Here is a 12,500-nt window from a genome sequence, read left to right as displayed (position 1 = left end):
CATAGCCTATAAAACGATCAATCAATAAGCTGCATCGCATCGCGATCGCATGTATATAAATATTATATAAAGATCCTTACCATGGCTGCCTGCATCATACCAATGGTCTACCCTGCAAGCTTTTCTTGAAGTCCTTCCTTCTCGAAAAATGCTTTGACTGTAAATCCACCACTAAATCTGTTTCTTCTCCTCCTTCAGCCGTTTTCCGCGTTTGTTTGTGAGTTAAATCTATTTAGCTCCTCAATCAACCCACAAATGGGAACTCGCGCAGAAAGTTTGAAACACCCAGTTCTCTTTTCTCATTTGACCCCAATGATGGGATCCAAGCAAGACGTTAACGTCACCAAAGGCCAGCTAGCTGGCGCTGGTACATGAAAGAAAACGCCCAGCAGGGCAAACTCGAAATCTGATTGGCTAAGGAACCTGTCAATCTCTATATTGATCCCATTCATTTCAACAGCAAGGGGATTCACTGGAGTTTCTGCAGGCCTCCTGGTAGAGAATTTTACCCTGAGACAACACAAGGAAATAATCTCATTGGTTAAAAAAAACCCAAGGGCTGTTGTACCTGCACAGAATGGAAGCAGAGCATCCAGCCTGTCTGAGTGAAAAACAGTGCAGTGGCAGCGAAATAAATATAATATTATATATAATATTATAGATATAATATTTGTTAAAAAGAAAAACTTATTATAAAATATAAATTTCTGCATCAGGCAAGTGGCATCAGGCAAGTGGGCCAGCAGAGAAGGCCTTGCTGGCCCTGACGGCCCACCACTGCTTCCGCTGATAGTCTTTTCAGCGTAGGTCTTGCCCAGGGTGGCGTGGGGTCCTTTCTGTACAGAGAACTGGTTCTCAACCTGAGGGCCTGCATGGGGCTCACTGGTGGTGGGCTGTGAGGATACAGAAAGTGGGCCCCCAAATAACATAACTTAAAATAACATAAAAAAAATGTAAACCTCAAATAAAACAAGTTTTCTTTGTGAGAGTAGAAACTTGCATACCAAGTTAGTTTCATTGAACACATTCAAATAAATGCTCTGAAAATGCACACGGACCACCTGTCGACCCACGATCCATCCGACCGAAAAGGTTGAGAACCTTTTTTTAGCATGCTCTCTGTCCCCCAATGTTTGCTATGGGATTCCCTCCCACAACAGAAGACATGCACGCTCCTGACAGCGCCCTTGACCAAGGCGCTGGGCTTGGTCCCCAAGCGCTGCACTGTGCCCGCTCACTCACTGCTCCTTAGGACGGGTCAAATGCAGAGGGCCAAGGGGACAATGAAGTATATTGAATCCCCCCAAAATAAAAACAGGCTTTCACTACAGCTTTCATATGAAAAGATGGAACAGGGTCATTCCCGTTGTTGTTGTTGTCATTGCATTTTCATCGAAACAGCGTTTTAAGGACACAAAATTGCAATGACTTGCTTCTTGACAATTCAGTTATTTGTCAGTGTAAGATTGTGATGTTGACAAAATTTGGAAAAAATCTCTTTTCAAAACTGCAAGCAGACAACACAGACAACTTTATTTTGCAAGCACTTACAAAAACACCTAAATACAGTTGAATCTATAGAATACGTTCTGTATGTATGCAGGCGTCATCGTGAAATAATGCCTTTATGAACAAAAATAGGAGGCTGATAACTTCCCAGACTTCCGAACAAGTATGCAGTATTCTCACGGACTGCTCTTCTATTGCTGTAGTACAGAGATGCTCCGAGCGAGGGTGTATGTGCGTGTGTGTGTGTGTGCGTGTGTGTGTGTGTGTGCGCGCGAGTGTGCATGCATGAGGTATTTCAGCTTGGTTTGCCTCTCTCTCTCTCTCTCTCTCTCTCTCTCGGGAGAGGGGGGGGAGGGAGGGGGAGATCTCTCCACTCATCTCTCTCTCTCCCCCTCCGGGGTGGGGGGGGGGGGGGGGGGGGGTAGGATCTCTCCACTCGTCGTCCTCAGTAGTGATGAAGCAGCGATGGTTGAAGGGCTGAGCAACAGTCTGAGTCCCCGTCGGCTCGCTGGAGAGATGAATACTTGATCGGCCTTGTAGTCGTGTGTCATTCAGGCAGTGCTGTCGGTGTGCGTGCGTGCGTGCGTGCGTGCGTGCGTGTGCGTGTGCGTGTGCGTGTGCCAAAGCCAAGCGAGGTCAGCGCAGAATGTCCTATTCTCTTACTTCCACTCTTGCCCTCTCCCTTCTCCCCTTCATCCCCCATCTCCTCTCATCCCTTCGCTCCTTTGTTCTCCTATTCTCTCTGTCCCTCTGCTCCTCCCCTCCATACCACCGCCCTCTCCACCTCTCCGTCTGCTTCTGTAGGACAGTGCGGAGACAGAGGTGGACCGGAACAAATGCTGCACGCTGTGCAACATGTTCTTCACCTCGGCCATAGTGGCGCAGTCCCACTACCAGGGCAAAACCCACGCCAAGAGAGTCCGCCTGGTGCTGGGCGAGCCCCCCAGTTTACCCGCAGCCACGCCAAGCCCGACGACCACAGGTACGCACGCACTACGCACTACTCCCCTCCTCGTTCCGTCTCCTACTCTCCATCGCTGTTTTTTCATGCGTTTCTTCTGTCTTGTCCTTTCTGATTTGGGCCAAAGAGCGTTTATATAACGTCAGTTTGAAAATAGTCAATATACAAGCTCGTGCTTGTGTATCGTATGCACAACTAATCCAATCCGGTAACACGCTTGAATGTTTATACATTGCTGCACGGGTTGGCATATATTCAGACACTAGGTCAGGGGTGGGCAACTGGCGGCCCGGGGGCCACATGCGGCCCCCACCTTCACTTAATGTGGCCCTCAGGTTAATATCAGAATACTGATATAATATTGGTTTCAGCTGTTACAACTCCACAACATGCAAACATGACCCGCTTTAATTACTTCAGTCTAAATTAGTAGCTCAATGCTCAACACAAGTATAATTAAAGGCATTTGAAATTACATAAAAATGTTCATTTTCAGGATTCCAATTCAAAAATAGCAAAAACGTAAGATTTTATTTCGAATATAGCAAAAATAGCCGATCTACAAGCTCAAAACGCGTCGCAGCGCGACGCGTTTTGAGCTTGTAGATCGGCTATTTTTGCTACGACAGTAATATATGGCCCTAGGGAGTGAGTGTGGAAATATAGTGGCCCTCTCCATCGTCAAAGTTGCCCACGCCTGCACTAGGTCAACAATACGGTCGTGGCCAGCAATTATATACAAATGTTTGTATTCACTACATCCATGTATGTGTGCGATGGATTCTAGGTGTTGTTCAGAATCATGATGAGAGTGTGGGTACCAGACTGACAGATTGTACTTGGTAGGTCATACTTGCAGTCAAGCTTTGATGGGAAATTTCACTACCACGCTGGAGTCTGTAATTAATCCATCAGAGATGGGCACGTTTTCACTCACGCACGCACGCACGCACGCACGCACGCACGCACGCACGCACGCACGCACGCACGCACGCACACGCACACGCACACGCACACGCACACACACACACACACACACAAAGCTGTGGGAATGAGGCTATAGTGACCCCTGTGCCAATTCACTTCTGGGCAGGAGGAGATAAAGAGAATAGCACAGTGTTCATCCTGGCACTGGTGGTGATGTTGGATTGTATCCTGTCTGTCTGTCTGTCTGTCTGTCTGTCTGTCTGTCTGTCTGTCTGTCTGTCTGTCTGTCTGTCTGTCTGTCTGTCTGTCTGTCTGTCGGTCGTGCAGACTGGAGGAAAAATGGACAGCTTCTGTTCTATTGTGGTTGTCGTTCTTCTTTTTTGACCTTTTGCTGTGTTCACACACAGTCACACTGGAAGATACAACGCTACAGGCTGCCATTCATTTTCAATGGAAGCCATGAAGACACATAGCTACAGGCTGCCATTCATTTTCAATGGAAGCCATGAAGACACAACGCTACAGGCCGCCATTAATTTTCAATGGAAGCCATGAAGACACATAGCTACAGGCTGCCATTAATTTTCAATGGAAGCCATGAAGACACATAGCTACAGGCTGCCATTCATTTTCAATGGAAGCCATGAAGACACATAGCTACAGGCTGCCATTCATTTTCAATGGAAGCCATGAAGACACATAGCTACAGGCTGCCATTCATTTTCAATGGAAGCCAGGGACATGAAGACACAAAGCGTCAATTGACTTTTGTAGCTGCTAGAAAATCTGCAAAGCTACAATACAAAGTTGAGCTGACTTCAACTCCAGACACAAAGCTACAAAACGACCAAAACTTACAAAAGTGCATTTCCACTCAACTTCGCTCTTATCTCCACACAATTCAATTCAATTCAATTCAATTCAATTCAATTCAATTCAATTCAATTCAATTCAATTCAATTCAATTCAATTCAATTCAATTCAATTCAATTCAATTTTATTAAAGTGTCAAATCACAACAAGTTGTCTCAAGACACTTTACAACCAACAAAGATCCACCCAGAGCAAGCAATATTGCGACAATGGTAACGAAAAACTCCCCTTTAGGAAGAAACGTCAGGCAGAACCCGACTCTAGGGTGGGCGGCCATCTGCCTCGACCGTGTCGGGGGAGAGGGGGGGAGGGTAGAGGGGAATAGGAAGAAAGAATAGAAGAGAGATAGACAGGGTGGGCTCCATGGAGGGGCCTGGTCCACATCTGGTTCAGGTCGTGCACTGTGAGGCCGGGTCCACGGTCACACTTCTGGTGGGCTCCATGAAGTGGCCTGGTCCACGGTCACACTCGGCAGTCAGTTGGGGGTTAATATTAGAGGTCCACGGAACTGCGAAGTGGAGGACAAAAAGAGACTCCGGGGAAGGATTCCCCGGATGTTGGGTTAGTGGCAGGCCTTACTGGAGCCTATACAGTGTATATTACAAGCACTGCTGGGAGACTGCTGGGCTCCATGAAGTGGCCTGGTCCACGGTCACACTCGGCAGTCAGTTGGGGGTTAATATTAGAGGTCCACGGAACTGCGAAGTGGAGGACAAAAAGAGACTCCGGGGAAGGATTCCCCGGATGTTGGGTTAGTGGCAGGCCTTACTGGAGCCTATACAGTGTATATTACAAGCACTGCTGGGAGACAAACCCACACAAACAATGTACAATTATGGTATTTAGCAGACACACAACACAGGTGCGGGGTTTGGTGGGAGGTTCCCCTTACTCAGTTCTCACCCTTATGACTTTATCGGGTGAGCGAGTACTGGAGACAGGTCTAGCTATAGGCTTTGTCGTAGAGAAAGGTTTTCAACCTAGTCTTGAATGGGCAGAGCGTGTCAGCCCCACGGACCGAAGCCGGGAGAAGGTTCCACAGCTGAGGTGCCTGGGACCTAAACGCCCTGCCTCCTATTGTAACTTTTGATATTTTTGGGACAGTAAGCATTTTTGCATACTGTAAACGCATTGGTGTTCTATTTGGTTTGTAGGGATCGATGAGTTCTTTGAGATATTGTGGTGCCTGACCATTGAGAGCTTTGTAGGTGAGGAGAAGAATTTTGAACTCTATTCTGTATTTAACCGGGAGCCAGTGTAGAGAGGCCAGTGAAGGAGTGATATGGTCTCTTCTTCTGGTACCTGTCAGCACACGCGCCGCAGCATTTTGAACTAGCTGTAGGCTTTTCAGAGACTTACTTGGGCAGCCTGACAATAGCGAGTTGCAGTAGTCCAGCCTTGAGGTAACAAATGCGTGGACAAGTTTTTCTGCGTCATTTTTGGACAGGATGTGCCTAACCTTTGCAATATTACGCAGGTGAAAAAAGGCAGTCTTTGAGATTTGTTTGATGTGAGATTTGAAGGACATATCTTGATCAAAGATAACTCCCAGATTCTTTACAGTGGCCTTGGAGGCCAAGGTAATGCCATCTAGGGAAAAGTTCTCGTCGGCTAGTTTGTCTCTTAGGGGCTTAGGGCCAATAATGATAACTTCCGTTTTGTTGAGGAGTAGGTAATTACGGGTCATCCAACTCTTTATGTCTTTAAGACATGCTTGAAGTTTGACTAGTTGGTCCGTTTCGTTCGGTTTCATTGATAGATATAGTTGAGTGTCGTCCGCGTAACAGTGGAAATCTATAGAGTGTTCCCTGATGATGTTACCCAGAGGGAGCATATATAAAGAGAAAAGTATTGGTCCAAGCACAGAGCCTTGTGGAACTCCGTATTTGACCTTTTCACGTGTTGAGGATCCATCATTGACATTAACAAACTGAAATCGGTCAGACAGATAGGACTCGAACCATTTCAGTGCGACATCCTTGATGCCAACCAGGTGCTCCAGTCTCTGTAGCAGGATGTGGTGGTCAATAGTGTCGAATGCAGCACTAAGGTCCAGCAATACCAGTACAGAGAGGAGGTTATTATCTGCTGCAGTCAGGAGGTCATTTGAAACTCTCAGCAATGCCGTCTCAGTGCTATGGTTAGCTCTGAAGCCTGACTGAAAGCCTTCGAATATATTGTTGTTATGTAGAAAGTCACATAACTGTTTGGTGACTGGTTTCTCGAGGATTTTGGAGAGAAATGGAAGGTTTGATATGGGTCTATAGTTAGCTAAAATGCCTGAGTCAAGAGTAGGCTTTTTGAGAAGAGGTTTGATTACAGGTACTTTAAAGGATTGTGGCACGTAGCCTGTCACCAGGGACATATTGATCATATTGAGCAGGGATGTACCAACCGGGGGCAGGACCTCTTTGAGTAATCTAGTTGGAACTGGATCCAGGGGACATGTCGTTGATTTTGAGGAAGTTATCATTGAAGTGAAATCAGAGAGCTCGATTGGGGAGAACCTGTCCATATATATATTTGGGTGTGCGGCCATCTCTGGGACCACCATATTTGGGGGCAGTCCAGTGGGGGCCGAGAGTAGTTGTAGATCAATTTGATCTCTGATAGTTCCTATTTTGCCATTGAAGAAACTCATGAAATCGTTACTATTGAGAGTTGTAGGGATACGTGGATCAGTGGAATCATTACTTTTTGTCAGTTTTGCCAGAGTGTCAAAAAGGAACTTGGGGTTACTTTTGTTTTCCTCTATTAGGGATGAATAATAGGTGGCTCTGGCATTGTCGAGGGCCTTTTTGTATATTTTGAGGCTATTCTGCCAGACTATACACGATTCTTTCCGTTTGGTTGAGCGTCATATTTTTTCAAGTTTGCGAGACGTTCGCTTGAGATTTCTAGTTTCCGAGTTGTACCATGGGGCTAGCCTTTGTTGCTTTATTACTTTCCTTTTCAGGGGAGCGACAGAGTCAAGTGTCATTTGAAATGAGCTTGTGACACTATCAACAAGGTTCCTGTTGATAGGTTCCTGCTTCTAATGCTGGAAAACATTCTCTCCGCTAGTTCCGTAGTCGTTTGTCCGACACACTCTTGATGGCGTCAACGAGCTCAATGTGCAATAATTAAACAGTGACAATACTTCTGTTCTGGAAACAAGCCCCTTGACCTCCACTGTTGAATAATCCTATTGAGCAGCAATGTTGCCGTTGCCAAATACAGACGGAATGCCGTCTTTCACACACACAAGGTGTGAAAGTACATAAATACAGTTATGCACACAGCTACAATGCATCAATCAAGTATACTATTATTTCTAGTTGACCTGAAAAGCTCTGAAACTATGGACGCACCTTGACAGACAGATTTACTGCAGCCAACCCTCAACATTTTATTTAATCCAATAGACTGTTGTTCGTTAAGTGTCCATGCTGGCAAGCTTTCTGCTGTACGTGCCGTGTGATTTGATTTGGTATACAGCATTGGTTCCCAAACGTTTTGGCTCAAGATCCAAAAGAGGGTCCCTCCCCGGGACCCAAACTACAGTGGCAAATAGCTCATCTAGATCTGCTATTGTCACTACTTCTATAGCCTGGAACTCACCATATGCTTTCTATGGCATAGGCAGCTCCCGGCAGGATCCGCCGGCAGAAACTGTGTGCAGCTGCTGGACATGAGACTAATTACTTAGAGCGACAGAGAGAGAGAGGAGTGTGTGTACGGGTGTGCGTCAATTTAACAAAGGTGCAGACGATCAGAAATCAGCAGAGAGTGATCGACGTTTGCGCTACTCTATGCCAATTTGAAGTGGACTCGGACCCAGACTTTCTCCCTGGAAATAAAAACGTCTGGGTTTCCGAGGCTACTACTTCTACTACTAAAAAAAAGATTATTATTTATTTATGGAATGTACTGGATTTTTCTTTTGAAAAATGTTTTTCTGAACAATTTACATTTTTGTTTCCATTTATAAACATCATTAACCCATTTAGACCTGAGGACGCATCTGTGTCATATTATAGCTTTTAACCCATTTTGGGCGGGAACCCCTTTTGGTGTTTTAACTAAGCATTATGTTATACTTTAGCTATTGAAAAATAGCAGATCTACAAGCTCATAGCGCGCCACCGAGTGGCGCGCTATGAACTTGTAGGTCTGCTATTTTTGAAAAATCGTAAAAATGTGGCACAAATCTTTGAATATATATTCTTTCAGAGCGAACGTTTTTTTTATTTCGACGTCAGGCCTGAATGGGTTAAAGCAACACATCATAAAAAAGGACCCACAAATGGGTCCCGACTCAGTGTTTGAGAAGCACTGGCATACAGAATAAAAACTGTGAAACATGCACTCTAAGTATACTGCGGTGACTGTTAGTCAGACTTTGGCCCACTTGGGGAGGAATTGTCACTTCCGTACATGCAGCTCTTCCGTGCAGTTTGCCTAGTTTTGTGACAGAGGGACCTGGAGGAAAAAGAGAGAGCGGGAGTGACCTGGGCTGAGAGGAAGGAGTTTTCAGGAGAGATTACAGTCAAAAGTAGCCTTTATGATGGCTCCGAGATGAGGACACCATGCATGCATGCAGACTGACTGACTGGAGCACACGCACGCACACAAACACTCATACATTCACACACACATGCACAGACACACACGTCACAGGGTGACAGTTGCACGCACACTCACGCTATACACAGACGAGTTATATATACAAGTTATGCAAACGAACCCAAGCACACGCGTAAACACACGCATGCAGGCACACATGCACACACATTCACGCACGCACACGAGTGAAAAGCCAGGGCTGTGTGATGACGCCCATGAGAGGGTAAACAGTGGAGAGTACCTGCTGCGCTTGGCCTTTTTACTCAGCGCAAAGCCCCCCCAGTCCCCGGCCTATACACGCACGCACGCACGCTCGCACGCACACACGCACACACACACGCACACACGCACACACACACACACACACACACACACACACACTCTCAGCCCCGCTCGGTGAAAAACAACTTACTTCTGCTCCACTGTGCACAGATCACAGTCAGGATAAAAGGACGTGGTGAAACAAGGTACAAACAGAGACAAACACAACAGCAAAATCTCCTGCTCTGTTGTGTGTGTGTGTGTGTGTGTGTGTGTGTGTGTGTGTGTGTGTGTGTGTGTGTGTGTGTGTGTGAGCACGAGACCTTCCACTCCTCACTCATGCATGTGCACGGACTTCATGCACACACACATTCAGATGCAAGGCAGAGATTTTCTTTAGGGTGACCTTGGGTGGCCGCATGCTGAACACAATGCACAGAAACACTGCACTAGTTTACACTGTACAGCCTAGACTAGAGCTACACGATAAAAGCCACTAGTGTTTAACTCCTAGACATGTATTTCGTGGCGGAGAAAGCGAGCAGCTGTCTTGCTCTATGCTAAGGAAGTACTCTGACTGACTGACTGACAGACAGTCCGCTAAATTATTAATAGGATTATGTGGTTTCCACCCGACAGAGACGATGCGTGTTTAACTCCCCAGGGACCCTATTTGGGGGCTCCATACCTTCAGGGCAGCGTGTGTTCTTACACTAGTTTACAACCGACACAGTTGTCATTTTCATGGCCAGCGTGCACGTTGTGAAAGCACCAAATGTGCTTTCGCTCATCTGTTGCGCCCGTGCGTGTGTTGGTCTTAAAATAAGGTGTGGGGAGGCCAAATTGTTGGCCCATTGCTATATCTTATAGGGCATAAGATATAGCTGATTGCACCAGCCTTGTCTAAAGTCATGATACAGTTGATGTGCAGTATTCCCCTGGTATTTAAAGAACGCATATTGTAACTTTTTATGTTTTTCTTTTTGTACATTGACGCCCGTCATACACAATATGCAAGACACAAGAGTGTTGCATAAAAGTAGTGAAAATAGCACATCTACAAGCTCACACGTGTCTCTTTAAATAATTATAAAAAGGTACGGTTTAACATATAAGGTTTCCACCCGACACAATATTCAAATGAAGATACAGGCCTACAGTATATACTGTAGTGGAGATAACTGCTGGCCAATCAAAATCCATCCGAATTGACGTGTCATGTGTCATGTTCAACATGGAAGATGATATTGCTGAAAGACTTTTAGCATTGAGGTACAAACTAATAATAATGATCTGGGCCTGATTGGGATATCACAAAACACGCACGCACGCACGCACGCACGCACGCACGCACGCACGCACGCACGCACGCACGCACATATTTGGGTATATACAGTTGAGGATCATGTGTCCTACAGTGTTAATTTTGTCGCCTAAGACTAAAGAGACTACAAATAAAACGCGACATGTTTCATATTAAAGATATAAATCTGTGTTGCATATTCAAACCTAAAATGTATTTGACTAAGACTAAAAGACCTAAAGACTAAGACTAAACAACTAAGACTAAAAGACTAAGACTAGACTAAAATAGTTTGATATGTAGCCTATAGTCGACTGAGACTAAGACTAAATCAAAATATGCTGAAGAATTTACACTGGTGAATGCTTGATACTGATTGGTCAATCACTGAATTCAGCGGTCTCTTATTTTTGCATAATGACAGCTGAACTCAATAACAGACAGTTGTCTAATCAAACTAAAGGCTCAGAGCACCTGCTCATCTCAACCTGCGTCGCTTAATTTTGTGCCGTGTGCAACATGGCAGCTACAGTATGTAAACAAACACACAATGCCATTTATTACAGCTAAACATTGGCTACAAGAATGTTTTTGGAAGCGAGACATAACCGATATATATTCGGTAACCGAATATACGTACGTGTGTCTATTGCTGCACTCTGGATGCACCCGTTATAAATGAATGGAATACTTATTATTCACTTCATGTACCTAATCGCTCGACACAATTTGCACTACATCACTCTCCCTTATCTGCATTAGACACTGACTTTCCTTCTTTACACTCTGATGTCAATTAAACATTACCTTGTTGTCCAAACACTACACACAATGTTCAGTTGTTGCACACACTTCTCACATAAAATCTCAAAGCATCAACCTACAACACACAAATAGTCAAATCTCTTTCATTCAGATCAATGAGAATGAACGAACGTGAGCAATTTGCAATCAGGACTGCAGCATAAAAGGGACTTGAGAGCCTCTGTTTTGTTGGTTGAACAATGGAGAACCTTGAAGAGATCGACAACCAGAGAAGGAGAGGGGTAAGAGTGAGAGGAGGACGAGGTAGAGGAGTAGGTGGACAGAGAGAAGGAGGAGGAGGGAGAGGAGGACAAGGAGGAGGAGGAGGGAGAGGAAGAGGAGAAAGAAGAAGGAGAACGGTCATATCTAATGAGATTCGGGCAACTGTTGTTGACCATGTGCTCAATCATGGTTTGACCATGAGCCAGAGGGTCCAACCCAATCTCAGCCACTACACAGTTGCTGGCATCATTAGAACATTTTTCTGTTCTATTCCTTCCACCTTATTCTCCTTTCCTGAATCCTATTGAGGAGTTATTTTCAGCTTGGGGGTATAAGGTATATGAACGGAACCCCACAGAGCCGGCTTTGAGCAGGCTGGTTTATAGTAAAAAAATAAAATAAAAAATAAATATTCAGCTATTCAGCTGCATATTTGTGTGCTGTTTTATGTTTGACTATGAAAAAGTAGGCCTACACGGAGTCATTTTACAAAAGGAGAAATGGCTCAGTCTCCAGAGTCATTGTCATTCATGTGTGTTCCATTTCTATATGATTGTGTTTTGTGAATGCTTGGTATTGTGTAGCCAATGCTTAGTTGTGTGTCCTCAATGAATGGTATGTGTGTGTCATTTGTAAATATGGCTGTGCGTACCAAATGAAAACACGAGTTCCATTTTGGGAACAGTTAAGAGATTGGATGGCAAAGAGTCATCATGGAAAAGGAGAGTCAGGGTTTAGCATTTTGTGTGTGATGTTTTCAGTTTTGTGTGTGCAGTTTTGAAAAATGTGTGTTAACAATCGTGGAAAAACTGTAACTAGCCGTGAAATAATGAGCAGGATAATCAATGGGGAGCCTGTCATCATTGAGAAAGAACCCCCTTCAAGGTGATTAGACCCCTCTGCCACCGTGGCAGGGTCAATTCCTCAACAATGACCCGCTCCCAATAAGCCTATCTCACAGAATTTCCCCGCCCCCCTAAATACGCCCCCTTTCGGGGTTAGTGGTGATAGCGTGACGTCACTCCATAGACGCTA

General features: G+C 45.1%; 1 protein-coding gene across 2 annotated transcripts in view; it reads left to right on the top strand.

The window, feature by feature from the left end:
• The window catches only part of LOC306931363 (zinc finger matrin-type protein 4), a 124,483-nt gene that overhangs the window by 68,904 nt on the left and 43,079 nt on the right, over positions 1 to 12,500 (top strand). For both annotated transcript variants that reach the window (XM_079512731.1, XM_079512730.1), the window contains exon 4: positions 2,314 to 2,491. In XM_079512731.1, coding sequence (XP_079368857.1) covers positions 2,314 to 2,491 — 178 coding nt within the window. The remainder of the gene's footprint in view (positions 1 to 2,313; positions 2,492 to 12,500) is intronic.

This window comes from Electrona antarctica, assembly GCF_951216825.1.
Source record: "Electrona antarctica genome assembly, chromosome: 10".
Taxonomy (NCBI): Eukaryota; Metazoa; Chordata; class Actinopteri; order Myctophiformes; family Myctophidae; genus Electrona; species Electrona antarctica.
Note: the sequence above shows the minus strand (reverse complement) of the source record. Positions and strands in the feature narration are given on the sequence as shown.